The sequence below is a fragment of the Larimichthys crocea genome, chromosome I (genome assembly GCF_000972845.2).
Source record: "Larimichthys crocea isolate SSNF chromosome I, L_crocea_2.0, whole genome shotgun sequence".
In the NCBI taxonomy this organism is placed as follows: Eukaryota; Metazoa; Chordata; class Actinopteri; family Sciaenidae; genus Larimichthys; species Larimichthys crocea.
In genome coordinates this window covers 3,023,034-3,046,870 of record NC_040011.1, presented here as the reverse complement: position 1 = coordinate 3,046,870, position 23,837 = coordinate 3,023,034, and the positions used below count along the sequence as shown (strand labels likewise).

Genomic DNA, 23,837 nt, shown 5'->3' with positions numbered 1-23,837 from the left:
TGTTTGAATGATGGTGGAGGAGAGTGCTGTCCAACATGTTGCTCCATAATCTGCCATGGATGTTCTGTGATCAGTGAGTTATGATCCAGGTATATGATTCACATCATTTTTATACTGAGACTGAGACCTCATGCCCTGCATGGAAGCATTTCTTTTGTTTCTACACTCTTGTTCTGTTTTTTAGGTTCCAATTTTAGATTCAGATATGTTTCACCTATCTGTATCAGTGTGCATACAGTTCATTTAATCAAATTTACGCACAGCAACTGAACATATGCACCATAACAAAAATGTCAAAGTCATCAACCAATAAAAGGCCTCAGTAAAATGACATAACATATATGTATATATACAGTGCATTAATGTGTATGCAGCATTTTAACATTGTAGCTCTTCTTTTTTATATATATATATCTTTTTATTGGATTTTAAGTTTTACATACAGTTACTGACAGATTGAATTCATTCAGGTGTTGCCAATAACAGGTAGTACATACATCTTACTGTTACCCACTGTTACACAGCAGGTAGTAAAATGTAAGCACTGTAGGAGTACTGACATCAACAAGAACTTTAACATGAGCTCCTAAACTTCAACACTGTAGCTTTTAAAGGTGCTACTCTGAGCTATATAGTTACATGTAGTGTCAAAATCTATATTTTGATTTAGTGCTCTGAAAGATCAACAGTTGAAAATCATGACCACAGTGATGTGGAAGTGTACTGCAGGGTGTGACATCACTTCCACTACAACACTGATCAGAAGTGCAACACACAGAAGGTAGTCAGATGGAATTTAGTAATTCTCTCTATGAATGAATAATACAACAATTAAACAAATGTTATACATATAATGGAAGAAAAAGACTACAACAGCTGAATGAATTAAACATGGGGGAGTCCCTGATTTCAGTGCATCACACTCTTGTACTGTGTCACGTGTGTAAAGTGTAAATACTCTCATATCATATATCATCAAACAGAGGCCCCATCCCACATAAAGAGGGGGTACGTCAGGAGAGTGGGAGCCGTGACGTTTGACCTACTTTTCAACAAACACTTGTCACGACCTCACCACCGCTTTACTACGCACAGCTTCTGAGTCTTTTGAAGTATCCCTCGACTCATTCAGTGAGTTAGCGGCGTGCCGTGTTGAGCAGCCTGCGTGGCAGCAGCGACACAAACCACAGAGAGAGAGAGAGAGAGAGAGAGAGAGAGAGAGAGAGAGAGAGAGAGAGAGAGAGAGAGACTCGGGGGAGGGGGTCTGTCTGTCGGTGTGGGGAGTTGCACAACAACCCGGATAAATGTAACTTGTGGAAAGTGTTCAAAGCTTTCAGGCAGGACATTACTGACTCCTCTCTCAGGTAAGACACGAAGCGCTCCTTCTGTCTCCAGCCCATCTTTGACGCGTTTAGAACGGCGTACGGAGTTTCTGTGTGAGCCAGCTTTGTTGATATGTACGTGTGTGTGCTCGTATCGCCTCTCAGACCAGGACACGGAGTGTTTACTCATGTTGGAGAGCTGCAAAACGTACCAGGCGCCTATCTAGCTAGCAACAACGTTAGCCCGCTGCTCCGCGACCATATGGAAATGATATTTACCCGCCGCGGACGGAAACCAGGCGGCATTGATTGTATTATCTGGATTGAACGAGTTCTTGTCTTTAAACTGAGCGTGTGTGTGTGGCATGTGCTATGTCAAACTAATAAAGTCGAACAAAACATCACAATATTGAGAATGAAATTCAATTTCAGTTCACATTTTTAATTTACGCCAGCTTAATGAAACGCTCACTTGCTGTCAGTCTGGTTAAATCCACTCATGTTGATCTTTATCACAATATCATCGAGCTATTGAGATATTAATTTCCTCTTTGAAGGCTATTCTTTCATAACAGGAAACTACTGCAAGTCATTGCTAACTTCTACACTGTCTGTGTATTTTTCCTCAGAAAGCTTTTTTTTTTTTTTTTTAATATTGTTTAAAGAACACAAATTTTGGAATAGCACTAACTAAAATCCCTCTTCTGTCCTGTGATGAAAAATGTAACAATACCCAATGAGAAACAGCATGTGGACAGCGTGAGGGATAACAGCATGTTAACGTGACACGTTTTACTTGTAGTGTCAAAACAGAAGCGTGTGTGTGGTTTGTGGGTATATAAATGAACATTAAATGCATCACATGAAATAGCAGCAGCAGGGCGGGCAAGGGGGCGGTGTCAACGCGGTGGCTGGTTGGTGGTTATGAGGATGCCTGGGCACCCAAGGTCAAATAACTGGCTAAAATTAGTCACGTGTCAGCAATGACAGGGAGCCAGTGTCCTGTGTGACTGGGAGGGCTGGTTAGTATCCACCCAGCAGGAAGCCATGTCTTCACACGTCCTCACTGAATATTTTTACATGCTGCTGATCAGTTAGTGCTATTCTCTGAGGTTGGAAGAATGTGAACAAGCGGAGTGTAGTTAGATTTGGCAGTACGCATATGAGTTATTAGATTTTGGATGGAGGTTTTAACCCACAGATTATTATTCAAGTCAGCCGAGTGTCTTTGGCTTCCACTGGGTGACAGAAGAGAGAGTGCAGCAGTACATGAATCCAGCTCCAAAATGTCTTAACAAAGGGATTTATAGAATGTGTTCCACCTGTATGTTTGGTGTTATGCTCTATAATAATATTTTTCCAAATCATTTTATTTGACAGTCAGCCTTGTGCTGTCATGATGTGTATTTTAACATTTTTTAGAAAGGTGTGTCAGACTTGTAAGACATGATTTAAACTTAAACCCAATCAGTGGACACTATTCTTCACTGATTATATTTTAGGCAGCTTATATAAATAATCATTTCACTATTTCCAAAGTCTGAAGTTAATTAACCTTACAGTATTCACTACTTGTTCATACTCAAACATAAAGGATGTAATGTACGCAGTGTATCTTTATGTACCTATTGAAGTCAAACAATGTCGCCCTGAGATCCCCATGAAGGCCTAAAGCTCTGCCTAAACCATGATTTTTCCCCTTAATCTAACCAAGTAGTTTGATGTCTAAATCTAACCAACCTGTGACTGAAAACTGAAAATGATAATATTAATTTAAAAAATGAAAATCAAAGTCAACTAAGTCTCAGACTAAGAAGTGAACTTAATGTTTCACATGGGACACAAGCCCTGGTATATGATCCATCCATCCACTATGACTCTACTGACTTTGTTGCTATAGATAGTACATCACCCGGCTCCCTGAAGGCTTTGTCAAACTTGATTTTCTCATAGAGAATTATTGCTTTAGATTTTTACACTGATGTTACACAATCCAAATCCCCAAACCAGGCCCTGCCCTGCATGTGAATAGACATGTCATTACTGTATAAGCATACTGTAAAAGTTCATTTGCAACACATCAGTTAGTGCACATTGTAAATATGGTTTATGTAAAACAGAAGAACTGTTCTGCCTGTTTCATTAGAGTGCACAAAAATATGATTCAGGAAAATAAATCATGTTTTTTTTTAAATAAACTATGAAAACGAAATGATTTGTAAAATAAAACAAATCTTTTTTTGTTTCTTCAACTAATTGATGGTAAAAGAAAAACCTAAAAATATTTTTGTTTTTTTAACCACTGTTTGGTGGTCCAATGAAAATGATCAAGCAATATATCAAATATCATATCATCATATTTTTATTTATTGATGTATTCAGTTCTATTTTTGACTTGTCTGATACAGTCTGACACCATTTTGCTGTTTTTCTGGGGTCCATTAGTAAAAGTATTAAAAGTCATTGAATTTGTACTTTGTAAAGAGCATGCAGATACTGCTGAGGTAGTATGTCACATTGGTAATCTTTATTAAGTGAAGAATTTCTGAAATGAGTAAACACATAATAATTTATTATCATAAATAAGCATGTCTGTCTGCAGTCAAGAAATCTGTTTACTTTGTTGATTTCTAATGAAATTCACTCAGAGACAGCAACGTTTTTATTCAGTCACAGTAAAACTATTTCAAATCAACATTTTGCATCAGATGGAGATTATTTCTTCTACAATGGGGATAACAAATTGTAAGTGACTCAACACAGAAGCCAAAGAGCAGATTCAAGACTTTTAGCTGGACCGTGGGACTCACAGCTATATGTTTGGCCAAGAAATGTCAAGTATTCACTGAATGAGAAGGGATAACAACATGACCATTGGGCTGCTGAGTGCAGTTAAAGAACTGGAAGTTTGCTGCTCTGACAGTTTGATTGATTAATGACACAATCTTCTCTGTCCCTTTTTAATTGTGATTCCCAGTGTTGGGAGTAACGGCGTTTAAGTATAACGGCGTTACTAACTTTTTTCAGTAACGGAGTAATCTAATTCATTATTTTTCTCATACTTGCAACGCCGTCATCGTTACTGAAAATGTAACGTGACGCGTTATAACAATTTGGTTGAATGAAGCGCGAGGTGCACTGCTCTTTAGCGAAGCTATATACTCTCTACATCAGTGGTCCCCAACCCCCGGGCCGCGGACCGGTACCGGTCCGTGGATCAATCAGTACCGGGCCGCACAAGAATTAATTAGTTATTTCTGTTTTATTTAATACGGTCATTTCGAAATAAAAAAAAAACGTTTCAAAATAAAAGACCGCTCGACTCAGACTGGGACTATAATAAAGGGGGACTTACTACTTCATCCACAGTTGGTAGGAGAAGAAGAAAATATTACTTAATACTTAATATTTTCTTCTTCTCCTACCAACTGTAAAAAAAAAAAATAGTGAAAAATTTAACAACCGCATTTCATATTCGGTTTCAGTATTCGGCCAACCATTTAATTTTTATTCGGTTTCAGTCAAAAATTTTCATTTCGGTGCATCCCTAATCGTAGAACATAAAAAAATAATGTCAGTTACTTTGCTGAGTAACTAATTACTTTTACAGTGTGGTAACTGAGTTACTAACGCAATTACTTTTTGGCAGAAGTAATTTGTAACTGTAACTAATTACTTTTTAAAAGTAAGATGGCAACACTGGTGATTCCAATGATTCATTAAAGTATTTAAGACTTTCTCTTACGGTAGCAAGGTACTGAGGACTGACAGAGGGAGGAAGTAAATAAATCTGTGAAAGCTTTCAGGAACTTTTGAGTTGAGACACTGCTGCACCTTCAGCTTTATTCACAGAACAAGGTAAAACTGTATGGATTTTTCGACAAGTGTGGACATTTCTTAAATGTATGAATACATTTAAGAATATATTTTGTTGTCAGCTTACCGACTAGTTAAGAAAAAGTGACAGAAAGGGAGCAGAGAGTACGAGCTAAGAGACAGAGAGGAAGCTGAGGTTGTTTCTTCTTCTGTGTTGTTTTTCAATCTGCCCGGTGTGTAATTTGCCTAAACTTCACGACTCTCCAGAAGTGGTGGAAACACAAATAGGGAACTTTTTGTTCCTAGTTTAGTTCCTGGGATTAGTTCCTCTGGTTCCATACTTCCTGGAACTTTTTTGCTGAAAAGGTGCTACACTCTTATGCGATCATCTCCTGAGAAGACATTGTGATGTTCTGGTGTTTTCAGGCTCTTTTTTATTAATTTATCTCACTCATACATTGAAGTCCCTCTATAGTAAATACATAAAACACAGAACTGTTCTGTTGTTTCTTTTCGTGTGAAAATTGCATCTCAAAAGGTGGCATCATGTTTTTAATCCTTCATCAATATAATTTGCCTAATTTTCACAGTTCTTCAGATGTGGTGGAAACGGCTGATGTAGTTCCTGTGCGTCAAAAAGCATTCATCAGTCTTTTATTAGCTTTGATTCTCAAACAAACCTGAGTGTTACTGTGAAGAGTGTGTAAACCACAGGAAGGTTTTGCTCTGGTTTATCAGTTGGCTGGAATAAATAGTGACAGAAAAAGAGTCCTGACATAGCAGAGCAGAGAACATTCAGTTTATTTTGGAGGCGAATCCAGAATTCATTAGGCAGGAAGCTGAAGTAAAACACCCAGTCTGTTTTGTCTGGTGGCTAATGCATGTGTGTAACAACTGGTTATCGTGCATATTTCCTTGTTATTCCTATTTTAATAGATATTTTCTGTCCGGTTGATTGATTTATTTTACGGTTGAACTTAATCTTTCTTATCATTGAGCTGGCTGGCAGCCCTCTCCATGATGCATGTGTTGCTCCATGTAAACAAACCCCCACAGAAACACCTGGGAACTCTTTGCATTGGCTGATAGTCTTCCAGTAAAATGTCTGATTAAAGTTCCTTTGACTTACTGGAATGTCGATCGTGGGTGTTATCTCTCTAACTGCACTGGACTTGTGACTAACTGTCCAATGCGGGGCATTGAAGTGTATCCCAGCATGCTTTGGACACGAGGCAGGGTGCACGCTTAACCAGCTGGCAGTCACAGTATTAACATCCATATGCATCAACATTATAACGCTTAAAGTTACATTTTTGGGTTTTTTGTTATGTCTGACCCTTTTGTAATGCAAATTCTTTGGAATTTTCTGTAGAATTCTGAATCGGTTCCAAGCTGTTTTTCATTGAGAGAAAAGACAGAGAAACAGCTGTGTGGGTTCGAGCACACACAGTGTTTCTCATTAGGGTCAATAACACAGGGTCATCAGTATCTCTGGAAAACACCTCTCAGGTTCTGGCTTCATCTGCTAATATTTCTGGGTATTACAGTCGTCCCTCGCTATATTTTGCATGCTTTTTTTTTACAGCGTACTGTACAGTATGAACACGCATTGTGTTCTGCGTCCTGATTGGCTAAGGGAGAACCGCACATGTGTTCTGCGTCCTGTTTAACTAAGGGAGTACTGTACAAAATGCGTGTAAAAAGGTGTATAAAAGTGTGTGGTTAGGGGTTTTACGGCCTTAAAACATGTATAATAATTGTAAAACTTACTTCGCGGATTTCGTTTATTGCGGGTTATTTTTAGAACGTATCCCCCGCGATAAACGAGGGACCACTGTACTCTGAATTTTAAAATAGTATACCCAGAAAACTTGTAAAAAAAAAACAAAACATGGTCTCTATTGAATTTATATGCTAAGAGCTCACTGTAATTTGTTATACACAAAATAGATTTGTATTTCAGTTTCCTGTGACAGAAATCAAATGTTAAATAGCTACTTCCATAAAATGGAATGGAATCAACATTGACCATTGTTTTCACATGGGAATGGAACTCCAGCCTTGTGCGTGAAGATCTTCCCTTTACATGGACCTTTTTGCTCTTTATACAACATTTCCCTGTGTGCCTGTCATTACCGCCCCCTACTGTACTTAACTTGACCCAAACCAACTCAGAGCTAAGTAGTTGTGTTGCTTAACCCTAACCACACTGATCAGTCTGGTGTTTACATTACAGCTACACAGCAGCAACGCATGTGGCTGAAAGTGAATGTAACGTTGCTGTTGGTTGTTGTAGAGACGTCTTCTGGAAAAAATGCACCAACTAACGTGGAAGTGATTTTTTTTTTTAACTTCCTAAAAAAAAATAGACTTCAGGATCTGATTCATCTGCGGTGACAATGCTTGGTCATGACTCTCCACATTTACATTCTTGCGATTAGTCAGAGCAGTGTGCCGCAACATTGTGCAAAAATAAACCTTTTTTTTACGTTCTGGGAAGAGTGGAGGCTACTAAACTGCAGTAAGTCAGCATGTGTGCTGGAGAGCAGACAGCTGCCATGCAAACAGCAGGCTGAAGATAATTTGTTTGTTAGATGTACAGTTACTCTATGTCTGCACTGAGCTGAAGATCAGCTCCCGTCAATACAGCGGGCCAGTGAGTCACAGCTCTGCTTCCTCCATCTAAATACACCCGCTGAAATTAGATGATTGTAAATTGACTTGTAATGATATTTATATTGTCAAAAATATTGTTATTCCAAAAATAGGCTTTATCCGCACCCTCTACTGTATACTTCCAGAGCTCTATCCACACCCTAGCACAAGTTAGAGAAATGTCAGATTAGATTTCAGGCACTGTTAGACCCTCTGACAAGAACTTAAAGAGTACAGAGACTTTAATTGCACTAAAAACTTGTTTCCACAGCAGGAATATTTCCAAGGGACCAGGAGCCATTTCAGGAACTCATGAACCATTCCTTTGTTGCGACCGGGGTCTAAATTAAAATCCTTTGCCAACATTCCTAGTGACTAAATATTCTGCTTTAGGGGTAGTTCTTATGGTCCAGGAACTATCATGGGTAACGTTTACACTGATATACCAAAGGAAACAGAAAGATTTAATACAAACATTGATGGTTCCCAGAGGATGAACCCTTCATGAGGTTGACAGAGTGAAATATCTCTTCACACACACACATATTCAAGTCCCACTCAAGACAGTTTTTAATAACGTTGGTGATCATTGACTTTTCATCTAGTGCCACCATCTGGTCGAAGGTTTAATTTGTCCTTTTGTCCTCAAACTGGACTTTTTGGATTAGCAATGGTACCTCAAACACCATACCACACCTGCCTATGCAGCCCCCTGCACTGTTCTAAGTTAGGGCTGTTTTTGGTCTGAATGTTGAAGGGACTTTTGGTTCCTCGTGGTTGCTTAGTTGAAAAGTTGAAAATGTGTCACTGCTTCAGTGGGATGGAAGTTGAGGAAGATGATTCAATGAGCAAGGTCTTTATGAAGAGATACACCTCAGGCCTCTATGATACTGTGACTTTGACAAGATGCATTTTCTCGACTGTGGCGGTACCTGCCAAACAAATCTTGGCTAATATATAGACATGTTTCATTAATCAATAGAGATGTAGCGATGCACTCAACTCACGACTCGATACGGTTCACGATTTTTTGTTCACAATACGATTTTCTTACGTTTAAAAAAAAAAATAAATCAAAATAAGCTACAGACAAATTATGACCAAATAAAATTATCTTTTTATTTGTAGAAAAAAAAACTTAGGTGCTTTCTTTATAGAAACTCTCAAACAGTTTGTGTTCTCTTATAAAAAGTGCAACTTACATGGTCATCTTAAACAACAAAATACATGAAAAATATATAATCTCACAAGTAAACTGGTGTTACCTGATGTAATTCAGTATCTTAAATAACAACAGCAGAATACCAAAAGCCATCATTCTCAACGAAGGAAAATAGCCTCAAATCTTTTCCAATAAAATAATTTCTTGCACTCTCGCGTTGTTATGGGAGAAGAGAAAGAACATATCCTACTTCTCTCGCATTTGCGAAGAATCGCGAATAATTTTTTCTGTCAACCGGCATGGATCGTCACGCATTTGTACCGGTTTTTAATCGTGTCATGATGCATCGTTATCCCTATTAATCAAGCCATCCTCCAACCCCTGCATCCACATACAGGCTCTGTTTCTTTAGGATCTTTACTTGACCTTTCTCTGCTCTTGCTCAGGCTGGTTTGAAAACTACGTTCACTGGGAGTGATTGAAACAGAGCCCTGCTCTAAAATATATCTGACAGCTTTCTGGCTGAGACATTGTGTAAGAGCCAGCAGGCCTGTTATGAGAACAGGGAGGCTCGTGGGCCACTGAATCACTGGATTAGAAAAAATCATAAATCTGAGACATTTGTTCTCAGGAGAGTTGATTCCTTTTCTCTGCAGGGGATCTCCACCCTGCCTCTGTATTTCAGTGTGTTTTAGTGGAAAAGCATGCAGCTGGAGGCCCATGGGGCCAGGCAACATACCATAGACCTATGTTGAGAGATTTCTTAGCCTTGAATGCCAACAACAGCACAGTCCTCATAATGACAATTAAGAGCAGCCAGACATGCAGTATGTATGTAGCACAGATCTGTTCTTCTGGTGTAACCTAAGTTATGGCACTAGGCCCACTTGGTATTACTCACATTTTAATGGTTAGTAGAGCTGGGTCCGTTAAGGTGAGCGCAAGTTACTACACGTGCACACAGCTAACTAAACACTGGGGGGTTGCTTTGGGGGTAGGCGTTGTGGGGCGGGGTTGCGCGGGGGTGGGGGGGGGGTAATGTTTTAGGATAGGGAGCAAGTTTGAACATGACCCAGCTTAGACAGTTTAACAGCTATTGTGGTCAAAACAAGTCATCAATACTTCAGGACTTGGCAGTGAGAGTCACAGTTGTTACCGACGTTGGCTCTTCAGCAAAGTCGGGGTGTTGGAGAGAGGAGGCGCAAGATCATGCTCCGATGACTCAGCTAGTCACAAGAAAAGCCAAGAGGACACCACCAGCTCACTCCGTGACTTACTTTCAGTGATCCACTTGTTTGGAAATGTCTCTTTTTCATTTCCAGTTTAGACTAGAGCAAGGTCTCTATCATCATGAGTCATGACCACAGGCGCCCAGCAAGCTTTAACTGCACTGTTGGAACAGAGCGTTTAGTACTCGTGTCTAAATTAGTTAGTTAGTTCACAGTACATGAAGCTGAAACTGAGGCAGCTTACAGCATTTTGTTGCTTGTCTGTTTTCTTGTTTTGTAATTGCTGCTCATAGTCATGCATTCATTTAATGATAGATTATTGATTTCTTTTCTGTTTAATGTATACACACAGTTTTTGCTTGCTCTTCTGGGGGGAGGGGGTAAAATAAAGTATAGTTTGATCTCAGAATGGCACTACAGAACATGTTGTGGAATTATTAAATTCAAAGGTTGTTTGTCCTCTGATAATGAGAAGGTGCTCAGCAGAGTTATTCAAGGTAGAAATGTCAAAGGTGTTTGAAGTGGTGTAGAAACAGATTTTTAAAGTCCTGCTCATTACATGTCTTGGTCAGCATTTCTCTCACAGCCCGTATTGGTTGCTGTGAGTATGTAGGTAACTTGAGTGGGTGAAACATTTAGGCCAGCCAGGTCTTTTACTTCTGTCCACAGAGGAACATCTGAACAATAGAATTCTGCTGACCACCAGGTAAACCTCCAGTCAGTCACCCCACTCTCTGTGATGGATCAGAGAGTCATTCTATAAAGAATTATCCTGTGGGGTCAAATCCACAAATGTTGACACATCAGTAGTTACATGGCCTGCTGTAAGCAATGCTTGTCTGTCTTTTGAATATATTTACAGGCAGTAAAGTAGAAAGAGGAGACACCCAGAAGTCTGTTCTTTTTGTTTGTTAAATAACAGATTTCAGTTAAATGTGGAGGTAGAAAGTTTGGCCGTGTGCTGAGGAAGATCGCCATGTGCTCATTTATAAAGACTTTAGGTCTTCTTCACTCTAACTCCTGAATTTCAATTCATAGAAACGTGTTTTTTTTCCTGCTTCTGTTGCTTCAACCGTCCCGATTATTTACAGTTTGAAGTTTAAAAATGCCAAAATACAAACACTGAATGTTAAATCTTAAAATCAACAACGAAGCTGTGACTCAAGAGTTGATATTTCAAGCAGGAAACTGGATTAAACTTGTGTTGTATTTCTCATGTCCTTTTTGTTTTTGTTGTTAATATTTGTCTGTTTGTTTGTGTGTGTGTTCACTTGTTTTGTTATAAAAGGAGGAATTAATGAACAGTTTATGAATGTAATGATGATCCTGAGACATGTTCTCACTCTCTTTCTTTCATTTTTTTTTTTTTTTTTACTAAACTACAAAACAAACAAACTAAAAAAAATCATGTGTTGTGTTGTGAAATACATAAATGTGTCATGATCATGAAACTGGGCTTATGTCCTCAGATTATAATCATTCTATTAAATTCTTTAATCTATAATATTATATCTCCATTTGCTCAAATCTCAACATTTGTCTGTTACCGTGGTTTTTTGACCCCGATCTAAAACTTGATCTGCAGGTCTTTGATACATGTAGACACTTTGGAGGATGTGTGAACTGTCCTGCAGTATTATGAGTGGCACAGCTGTTAAACATTCTATGTTACAAATTTCATAAAGTAACTTTAAATTTAGAAACATTTTCCTGTTGATCTCTCTGTGTCAACAACATAAATACTGATGAGCGTCTGTGGTCTCATTACTGAACTGTAATGTTGTCAGTACTTACCTAAACACACCGACACACACACACTCTTTCCATGTGCATAGTCATTAAGAAATTTGAAATTAGGTATGCGTGGTGTTTTCTGCTGTAAGCCACGCAGCCGGTTGTCTGTACAGTCAGTCACCTTGTGTTCATACTTTACCTCTCACCTGCCTCTTATCAGCTGAGTTGTAGAGTAGTAGAAAGTGTTATGATCTGTGACATAAAATGTGCTGAATAAATAAAGATTTCCCTTCTTTGTTGCAGTGTTGTTGTGGGTGGGTGTGATGCCACTATGGAGGCGCAGAACAACAACCAGCCTACCTTAGACAACCAAAACAATCTCTACAAGATACCTGGTCAAGAGGATCAGGTAGGACGTCTTAGCACTGTGTTAATAGACAGGTTCAAAGTACCTCTAATAAAGAACATGTCCAATGATGTTCTCAAACATGTGGTATCATATTTTCCATAACAGTGTAACTGTGTCTTGCAGTTATGTCTAAAATAATCCACAGCATCGTTTGAACCTTTTAATGTGGTTTTGTTGCACAGAAAAATGTGCCAAGTTGTAAGTACTGCTGCACTCTGGCAAACTTCCGGATTGAAAAGAAGATCGGTCGGGGCCAGTTCAGTGAAGTCTACAAAGCTACATACCTGCTGGAGGGACAGCTGGTTGCACTTAAGAAAGTCCAGGTACACACACACTCAGGAGTGTGTCTGACACACTCATTAGTTCATACAGAATCACTTGGTTTTACCAAATGACTGATTGCATGTTGGAAATATTTTATGTAACAAGATTTTACCCACTGGCATTCTAAATGTATTTAGATTCTTATAAAAAGCTTTGATTAAACCAGTGTGCTCTGTGGAAACATGTAGGACAGCCTTGATATTGATAGTTTACCAACTGCAGAGTCAAGGCTCAGAACTGCCTGCACATTAGAACCATTTATAAAAACAGTCCTACAATCCATGTAAATCCATTTCAAATATTAAAGGGTGTAAACATAGATTTTCATTTCATTTTCATAGTTTTGAAGTTTCTGGGAAAAAAAGTCTAATAACATCTGCTAATCTGATAGATTATTTTTGTTGCATAAATACATAACATTAAAGATAAATGATAATAATTTAAGAAGTCTCAAATATTAGACAGAGTGCAGTCTAGACCTTCTTTATATAAATGTGTCATGTGATGACTTCTTTTTACGATTTGGCGCTGTGTAAATAAAATAAGTGTTGAACATTAACTTGTCACTGCTCTCTGGTGGACAAACTATGTCACTGTTTTTAAAATTAAATCAGACATCTTTTTTCACATCAATATTTCTTCTGACTTATCAGCTGACACAACGCAGATACCGATATCAGTGCAATGAGCTAGTGGCCCATCTGTTGGCTGTGCTGATTTACTGGTTGGACTCAGATAATTTGGGGCAACCATCTTGAAGTCAGTTTTGACCTCTAGAAGGACTTTTAACCTAGATCGTTTTTATGTTAAAGATTGATATTTACTCACATCTTTGTCACTGCAGATCTTTGAGATGATGGATGCCAAGGCTCGTCAGGACTGCGTCAAAGAGATAGATCTACTGAAGGTAAAGTTGATCAACCACAGTCATTGTGCTCAGTGGGTTTGTGAGAAAAAGAAATGATTGATAGGTTTCTCTGCATTGTGTTAGAGGAAAATGTGACAACAAGGACAAAAAAATAATACTTTGTATGTATCTTGACTGTTGAAGCTGTGTCTGGGAACAACATTTTTTTTCCTGTTTGTCCACTGCAGCAGCTGAATCATCCCAATATAATCAAATACCTAGACTCCTTTATTGAAGACAATGAGCTCAACATTGTTCTGGAGCTGGCAGATGCTGGAGATCTCTCCCAGATGATAAAGGTCAGGAATAACTACAAAGTGCTCTAAAACTCACTTACCTCACTTACCCCAGATTAAAGAGGTATTACCCAGGAATTCTCTCCAAAACATACTCTATTTTACCAAGATCCATACTTTGGATACTAATCCTAATGTAAGATGAGATAAGAGCAATCCTTAGTCTGGAAACACTTCTACAACCAGTGTTTCTGGATTTCACATAAATATGCCACATGTAGCACATAACACAGGAGCACCTTTTAATGGACTAACAATCCTTCCTTCTATCTTTTTAGTACTTCAAAAAGAAGAGGCGGCTAATTCCAGAGAGGACTATATGGAAATATTTTGTGCAGCTCTGCAGCGCCCTGGAGCACATGCACTCACGCAGAGTAATGCACCGTGGTAAACAACTACTTCCAGATTTACTCTGTCCTCATGAACACAATGCACACTTTATCATCTCCAAGCCTTTTTCTACTGATATATTTTTTCCATCCTTATGCTCCACCTAAACCAGCCTCTCATCTGTTTCGTGCTCATATTTTTAATTTCAACCATATTCTTACTTTTGTTGTTATTCTAGAGTCAAAATTAAAAGACAGGAAGGCAATATGTATGTATGTATGTATTTAATGTAGAGTCCAGTCCATACTGTGTGTGACCAGAGCTGTCTCCATCTTACTCTACAGCCAACAATGTTCTCATAAATTCTGCCCAAACAACGATAATTATGAGAAAAACAACAATAGAACAGTAAAAAGAAGCAAACATAAGCAACAGCAGAACATGAAAACATGAGCAGAACAGATCAGAGATGTATGCTGGCCCCTGACCCTGCAGGTTGTGATTTTATGTGCTGATTGAAGTCCGTAGACTGATCAGACAAACCAAGATTTCTGAAACTAGACTTAGACTAAGACTGAAGAGAGGGATCCAATACACTGAGCAATCGTTTGAAACTACAGAATCTTAAGCAACTGTGAGGGCCTCTGTGTCTCAGCTCTTAATAGCAGTGGGATATTATGAGCACAACAGTGGAAAAGAAATACCTTTAACTTGTTAATAATGTGGAAGGGAAGTATATATAAGCCAAATATTAGGACCCAAGGCAGAACCCTGAGGCACACCGCAGCAAAGGGCAGCAGTGACATGTTGGGACAACACGACACAGAAAAACTTTGATCCAAACAACAGGAAGAGAACCAGTCCTGGTTGATCCCAGAAACACCTACCCACCCCCTAAGCCTTTCAGTCAGGAGCTGCACAAAGATCCAGCAGCACCAAAACAGAGCATACAGTATATCAGGGGATATCATTATGTCATTACAGTCACTGTACCATCCAACATCTAAGCTGTAAACAAGCGTAAAAACGTCTAATGTACGACCCATGATATGTGAAGGATCAGATACATATTAAATAAAATGAAAAAACTCACTAACATGAAGAATATCAGCAAAGCTCCAAGAAACATACGCATTCTAAAGATTAGAGGGTGAGGAAATTAAAGTACAATTAAACAAATTTGAAAGACCATCTTTGGTCATCTGCACTTGAAATAAAGAAAATGTCCCTGTGCTCATCTTCTGATTTGAAGGAGTCGATTAGGGACCTAATCGACTCCCTGCTCCTCTGCCAAGAGATGACTAAGGCATATAAAATTATGACAAATGGTATGAATATTCCCAGGTTTAAATATGTGTCTTTGTGTGTGAACTAGATATCAAGCCAGCCAACGTGTTCATAACAGCCACAGGGGAGGTAAAGCTCGGTGATCTGGGATTAGGCCGCTTCTTCAGCTCTAAAACGACGGCAGCACACTCCTTAGGTAAAGCACATACACACATGTACAGAACACACAGACATGCAAACACACGTTCATACAGAACATACACATTTGTACATGACTGCATAACATGTTTTTCTTATGTATTAACTCTTAATAAAGATGTGTGGTTCATGAGAAACAACAGAAAATAACTATTTGAAACTAAAGGTATATAAAATCCAATGATGGGTAATATGTACTGCTTTGCTACAATTAGGTACAACACTCATAGTTTTTTACTTTCTTGAAGAAAAGTATCACTTTATTTATTTGTTGCTCTTTCTCTCAGTGGGGACACCTTACTACATGTCACCGGAGAGGATCCACGAGAACGGATACAATTTCAAGTCAGACATCTGGTCCCTGGGATGTCTTCTGTATGAAGTAAGCTCACATACACATGCACCTTTATGGATAAATAACTTCCTCAGCCTGCATGAAAAAAGCCTTGCTGGTGGCTCCTGAAAACTGCAAAGTTAATCACACTCCAAACAAACTGGAACTTTGGCTGTGATTTTCAGTCACCTGTCTCGTTTTTAATTTAAAACCGTTTTCATCACAGGCCACATGATGGTTTAGGTTTTACGCAGCGCTTTACTATGCACATGTACATTTTTACACTTCAAGTCTCTTTTCATTAGTTTTACTCAACTGATTACAGTGATTGTGTATTGGTATTACTGCTCTGCTAAGGTGCTGATATTGCAACATAGCCAATGTACACATTGTGTAAAAATAGAATTTGTCCTGAGAGTGGCATTTTAAGAAAGCCTTCTTGGCAATCTGGTAAGTAGTCATCAGATTTTACTGGACTGTTTGGGCTGGTTTAGACCACATCAAGCATTGCGGCGAAGGAGGTTAGAACAAATCAACTCATGGGGAAACCTGCCACCCTTAGTGTGCAATCAGGTGATAACACTGATCAAACTGCTCCACAGGTGGAGTTTAATGACAAACAGTGATACTCTCCAGGTAGGCAGGTTGTTTGAGAGAGAGAGAGTCGTGGTTAAGTGACAGAGGATGAATGAGGAGAGGGAGCCCCAGTAGCAAGAAAGCACATGAATTTTTTGGAAAATATTGCAGTAATCTTGGTCAGAAGTTACAGTTATTTTCCACGGTTGCCAGGCCCTGGTGTTGTGCATGCTGGCTCACAACGTTTTGGACACTTAAAGAAAAGTTTCATACTCTGAGGTTCAGCAGTTTAATGCTACCGTCTCTCCACTGAAGCTCAGCACAGAGACAGTCTGTGAAAACACAAAGAGGGAATTTGGATTCAGTTTGGAATGTAATTTTACACAGAACAAGGACTGTGGATTTTGTCTTCATACACTGTTGGAAGTTACTTAGTGGACTTTAGGAAGGGATCTCTCGATAGTCAGTATGAACAGTAATAATTATTACAGCACACAGAAACCCTCTGTGTTTTAAGACAGACCTAAAGGATTGTGGACCTATCCTTTTAAATAGAATGGAGCCATCATTAATGTCAACACTGCATTTGTGCTTCCCTTTCCACGATAAGTCAACATTCTCATTATTCCTGCTGTTTCTGTATAGCAGCAAAGCTAAATTCTTGAACTGTGTGTTAGAATACTCTGACACCAGACAAATAGAAATACCTGTGTAACTGTTACACATCAGCTGTAATGAACACACCTTGGACAAAAACACTCACATGTAACAGCAGCTCAGTATTCTTCAGTCTTTATTCTTTATTTGGATCCTCCACTAAAGTGGATACTGGTCTTCCTGGCTTCCACACATATAAGCCAAATATGAATCAGTGAAATGCCTCTACACATGAGAGAATAAGTAACAGTAACTGATAATGAAAACAGAAACAAGAAGTTACCAACACACAGCATGAAAAATCAAACCAAAGGAATCGAAAGAGCAAAAACAAAATAAAGTCTCAACATTTTTGTTTTAGTGAAGAAAATGAAAGAAGCTCTGTACAGTTCTATAACTTTATGAACAGTTCTAATCATACTATTTGTATATATATTCATTTTTAGGTGTATTATCCCAGATGACAGTTTGCATGAACAACAGAAGACAAGATTTTAGTTGAGCCTTCGCAATTAGCCAAGATAATTGTTAATGCGTCTTAGACAGATAAGTATGGAAAGAACAGTGAAGGACTAAAGCAGAACCACAGACTGCTCCACTGAAGCAGCTGTAGTTGAAGAGCCTTACTCAGAGCACCCTAACATATCAGTGTTGTTGACATGTCTTTATTGTTATTCTGTCAGACAGCATTTATACTTTCATTTGATAAGCAATGCACTCCTCGTCCTGCTGTTATAACAGAAGTGGTCAGAATACATATTGGCTGTTATCAGAGGCCATCAGCTGGTCTTATTCTGTTTTTTTAATAATAATAGAGAAAGGAAATCAGAAGGGGTGGGGCAACATCCTCTCTGGCAGGAAGTAGAGGGATGGAATGGAAAAAATATTTTTACAGAAAACAAGCCATGTAACATTGCAAAAGCTTAATACCTTCAGTTTACAAATGACCACCATAACACTGACTTGTACAGACTGGAATCATGTGTGATCGTCCATCGGAGGAGTGTATTATGAAGCAATTTGACAGTCCAACTATCTTTGCCTTAGCTGGCTCGACAAAATGTCAAACCCAAGACAGACAGACAGACAGACAGACAGACAGACAGACAGACAGACAGAGCTGTGGCTCTGGTAGAGCAGGTTGTCCACTAATCAGACAGTTCTGTGGCTCTGGTAGAGCAGGTTGTCCACTAATCAGACAGTTCATTCCATCTCGGCTTGTGCTCACTGTTGTAGCTGTCCACCACAGAACTTAGTGCTCTTTATTTATTTATTTTTGCTATACATATTGCTCTGGACAAGACGTGTGTTCTTATTTACAAGTTGGATAACAAGGACAGAAAGATGATGTGTGTTGTTGTGTAGCTGACTCAATGTGACCGCCTGCTCTGCCTGTGATAGAATACTAATATTACTGCTTTATGCAAATATAGTTTAAAATGAAGCCTTCTGATAGAAACATGTTCTCCTTCTATCAACGCTGAGACCTAACAGTATTCTGCTTAAATAATGTGAAACTAGCCGACACCATCATGAGAAAAAATAATACATTTCACACATTTGGATTTGGATTTTTCCTAAAGGAGAAGATGGGGTGAGTGATTCACAGAGCACAAATGTATGCTGCAGCAGACAAAAGAATTCAATTTCATTTCAGCAGGCCACCATCGGAACATAATAACCCCTCGTCTTAGTCATATTTTCTAGTATTTCATTGGAATGCTGAGCCATTGTTGAGATAGTCATCTCCAGAAACAATGCTCTCACAGTCTTCTGTGTTCTGGAGATTCTCTGAGCATGTGAGAGGTTTCCACATGCTCAGAGAGGCTGAATGAGCGTTATTATGTGTCTGGCTGCATCACCTCATCAGCCATGAGATACACTTTCTCACTTTGTTCCTGACATCTTTCACATTTTTTCAACATTGTTTCTTCTTTTTACTCTTTCTTTACTCTTTTTTTTACTTTTTATTGCACAGCTTGTGCAAACAAGTCATAAAATGTGACACGTACTTCACCTTCTACCTTCAGTGTTTTCTTCTGACTTGTAAAAGTAGCAGGATGACTGTCAGGGACATTGAACTCTACTGTATGTATGTTACTATCTTGGTACTCCACACTGGGAAAGCATGGCTTGTTGCATAAATATATACAAATGTATAAATAAAAACTATGTAAAATGGCAAGTTACCTTTGCAATATACAGACAGATGATACATTACAGGACAAATCAACATAAAGTGTCAAGTGCTTGGCCACAACATACTGCCTCAGTGCACCTTAACATTGATCCTACAGGCCTCTGAACTCTACTGGAGGGTTAGAACCATTCTCCTAAAATGTAGTGTTTTGGTGATGGTGGTAGAGATGGCTGTTGTGATGAGATGTGGTGACCGTGAAGGTCATAGCATCTGATTCATATTTTCAGACTCTCAAACCATTCAGTGAGCCCTCATGCCCCATGGATGCCCTCACAGCATAACAGAGCCATTGGATCTCCTCACTGTGGGTGTGCAGCATTCACTCACCCACTGGTGAAGGATGACTCATGTGACCACTTTGTTCCACAGTCTGGGTTTTTACACTGCTCAACTCTCGAATGTGTGTTCAACTTTGTAATGAGGAACTGCAGGCAGACTATAATATCATATCCTCTCTGTATGATTGTCAGGAGTGCCGATCCTTCGCTGACATTCTCAGTCACCCGAGGAAGAGTTGCTCTTCTGTGTTTCCCCACATATAGCTCTAATGCACGAGCGTCACACTCATCAAATGTGTGCTGCCATTTAACATGTTTAAACATGCCCAGAGCATGATTAGATCGCTTCATTGTCCTCCATGCAGTGCAAAATGTAGATTAAAAAGGATATATAGTCTAACTTTGCAAACACGTTTTATCTGCCTTAACTAAAAAAAGTTTGCTTTCCTTGTAACTTATTAACAAAATAATAAGTGTGATCACTGGGATGGAACCTGGAAAAGATGTGCTGTTTTTCCAGTCTTGGTTGGCACCGACTGACAGCATATTTTGTGTTATTTTGCCTATAATTAACATTTTGTAATTGTTTAATCGATAATTTGCTCAGTTTTGGAAGGAACACAAGTATGCTTCTTCTTACAAGCTCCATGTGGCTGTAAAAAGGGGGTACCCGCTTCAGTTCCCCATCATGAAGAGCTGTCTGATGGCAAAGTAAAGAAAATATTCTAGATATAGAGTACACTTACATTAATACACTGATCTTGATTTTACATTTTGCTGCTCCTCACAGCAGTACACTGCTTAGCTTCTAGGCTTATACTGTACACAATGAGGGAAGTGTCAATCTGCCATGCCTACATGCCTAAGTGTTGAAAACAGATTGTCTTCCTCTTTCTCCAGATGGCGGCGCTGCAGAGTCCGTTTTATGGGGACAAAATGAACCTCCTCTCCCTCTGTCAGAAGATTGAGCAGTGTGACTACCCTCCACTCCCACCTGACCATTACTCTGAGAAGGTAACACAATTAAAGGTGGAAAAACAGGCTGTTTAGCTAGAGTAACTCTAGAGTTTCCCTGTTTCTTATTTTTAGTTATGATTGTGATGTGGATTCATCTTTTTCTTCTTTCTTCTTTGTCACATTATTTCAAAACTACAGTGAGCAGCTGTTTTAGGAAATCAGTCTATCAAAAAAATTTAAAACTATGTATTTGCCAAGCATTTTCAATTCAGTTATATTTATATATAAGTTATGTTCTGATTCTCAACACTTCCAAGCATTAACAAACACAGGATTTGTTGACATTGAGAAAAATTCACATCATTATCCTTGAAGCTAATCAAACTGACTTTTCATAGCTGCGGGACCTGGTTAGCATGTGCATCAGCCCGGACCCTGATCAGCGGCCGGACATTGTCTTTGTGCTGCAGTTCTCCAAACAGATGCACATGTGGACTTCCAGTACCTGAGTACCATTTCTGCTCCAAGGCCCCCACCCCCTCCTCTCTGCTCAGTGTGAGGATGTCAAACCACTAGAAGGAAGCTCTGCCTGGTGTTTGCCTGCCCTCATCTCGACAGGAGGAAACCGTGGAAACTTGCACAAATGGGCCGTGATGTTTTGTCATCCAGGCACCTGCTTTTTTCTGTGTCATGGAGGATGTGAAGAGGTGCATTAGCGGTGTGGCACTCGTGGAAAATGGAGTTTATGAAACCACACTTGTTCATGTGAGAGCCGACTGCATTTCTGTGCTTTTCTTTAAAGATGGAGAGTGTGTCTCACTGACAGCAGGTTTCTAAGCTTTCTTTGTATCACTCCACAGGAGTTTCATTCCAAGTTCACACCCTTTGTGTCAGGTGAAGTGTGTGCAGTAGAGCTGGCCAATTTGAATATCTATCATTTATTGTCATCATTATTATCATTGTAATCATATCCATTTTTTATTTTGTCAATTTAAGCACATAGGGGTCAAAATGGACAGTCAGTAAAGCCTTATTAAGAATTACTAAGTCCTTTGAGATGATTTCTGACAGAAAGCAGCTTGCAGTGAGTCTAACTATGATGGAGAACAGCTGGAAAACTCCACATGTGAAACTTGTATTTATTTCTAGAAGAAAGAAGGAAGTTCTCCTGTGAAAGCCAGAGTGGCTGGTGATTTAGAAATGTTTGATATCTCAGCATAATCGTTTCATTATTTCATTGATCTTTTTGGCCGCTTGGAGGCAGCACAACAAGCTGCAAACACAACACTGATATATTATAGTGGTGAACACGTCGGCAAACAGTTTCCTGTTTACACATATGCAGACACAGAACAACGTTAGCATTTATTTGGAGTTGAGTTTGTGACCACCAGTCAAATATTCATCTCTGCTTCGGTTTTCAACAACTCCTCATGGGGCCTCATTACAGAGACTGCAGTGCATGGGAATCGAACATTGGATGGTCCAAACGGCAACTTATATTTACAGGAAGTGAAGTGCATACTTGGGTGATCGATTTCCAGTAGCTGCCCAAGACTGCAGAGAGCTCACAGCTGGTTCATGAGGCCTTCATGCAGATACAGACACATGCTGATTTTATTTTCACAATAAATAATATGAGTAGGATCAATTACTCATCATCATTCTGATGACTGTGAAAGACAATCATCTGACCATGACACAAGTGTTTTTAATAAAGAACATATTTAGACAGCGTCTCACATCTCATGGCCCTCTGGAGGAACTTTATCAAATCTAAATTATCTCAGTTTGGGCTCATAGACGACAAATTCTAACCAAAAGAGTTATACATTTGGAGTTTGAGACAGGCAGGGAGATTCAGTTAAGTTGTATTATGGGAAATTATACAAGGACTAGAAATCACAATCCCTCAGCCTCTGCTGCTTCACTTCTCACCATCAGTCATCATTTACAACCACCATCACCTTCACCACAGCCCCTCTTGGCTTCCTGTATGTTTTCTATTGCCAAGTCTCTGTGTCCTTGCTCCTGGATGTAATACTCAAATGCAAACTGTGCCAACCTCTGAGTTTCTTCCTTTAGCTCCTCAGTTCACTCAGTATATTTTGAATTTGTGATTTGTGACTTTCATATTGCCTAAAACCTTTATATTATGCATATCAGTGTCACTGTCGATAGTGGAATAAAAGGAAAGTAAAGGACAGACCTGTAATCAACTTAAATCATCATCGTCATCACTGGGTAACTGAAGAAAGAGTGTCCTCTGCTCAATCTGTTCATCACATACACACACACACACACACACACACAGTTGTTGTAGAATAACGTGGTGGTGGGTGTTGCTGGGTGTAGAGTTCCAAAGATGTTGCATATGATTGCAGTATAATGTGATGCACATCACCAGAGTGCAGTTGATCTTGCTCAAAGTGTTTAAATGTGCAAATGTTGACCATTGCTACTGTGAAGCGATAAACACACGGTGAGTGAGATGCTGTGAAGTAGACAGTACAAAAGAATCTGTGGCATGGTGCCTTACTGAACCTTATTTTATTCATTTCTTAATGACAACTTGTATTCTCTGCTAATAAAGTGAATGTTACACACAGGAAGAGGAAACGTTTATAATTCTCATCATGTTTTAGACAACTATCTTCATCCTCCATCTACTGTACTTACTGAATTGTGCCATTTTGTTTTTACCAACTACTTTTCTGTGGAGCATGAGTTCACTCCAGCTCTGTGGAATCACTGTCACGTGCTTCCTCTTTTGCATTTGTAAAAATAAAAGATGAAAACATTGTAGATGCAGGAGCGTCTCTTATTACAAGAACTGTGTCTTTCACCTGTTTTTCAACCCATACACACACACACACACAGCTGTTCTCATATCAGATGGTGTATGTTAATCTGACAGACATGCCAACATGTGACAAACAAAACCGCCTGCAAAGCTCTGTGGAGTCCTCATGCAGTCATCCACAAGACTTTTATTTTGAAGCTGACTATTTCATCCTTCAGCAAACAGCTTCTTAATATTGACATGGGGTATTTCTTTAACAACTATCCTGTAGACGAGCTACACCTCCTGGAGGATGAGTGTGACATGGGAGACAAAGTAAAAACTGATTTTTGGATATTTTTTTCAATTTGATGAGATGTTGAT

The 23,837-nt window shown here is 39.1% G+C and overlaps 1 protein-coding gene across 2 annotated transcripts; it reads left to right on the top strand.

Moving 5' to 3' along the window:
- Positions 1-1,136: 1,136 nt before the first annotated feature.
- nek6 (NIMA-related kinase 6) lies at positions 1,137-23,476 on the top strand. Of its 2 annotated transcripts, none has more exons than XM_019272172.2 (10): positions 1,137-1,364; positions 12,222-12,327; positions 12,510-12,650; positions 13,496-13,558; positions 13,747-13,857; positions 14,133-14,241; positions 15,560-15,667; positions 15,957-16,051; positions 20,615-20,728; positions 21,142-23,476. In XM_019272172.2, the coding sequence occupies exons 2-10, from the start codon at positions 12,250-12,252 to the stop codon at positions 21,178-21,180; spliced, it is 858 nt and encodes a 285-aa protein (XP_019127717.1). In that variant the 5' UTR covers positions 1,137-1,364; positions 12,222-12,249; the 3' UTR covers positions 21,181-23,476. The 2 variants fall into 2 exon arrangements, with proteins under 2 accessions (XP_019127717.1, XP_010751148.1); XM_010752846.3 differs by having other exon boundaries at positions 1,155-1,364; positions 21,070-23,476.
- The last annotated feature ends 361 nt before the right edge of the window (positions 23,477-23,837 follow it).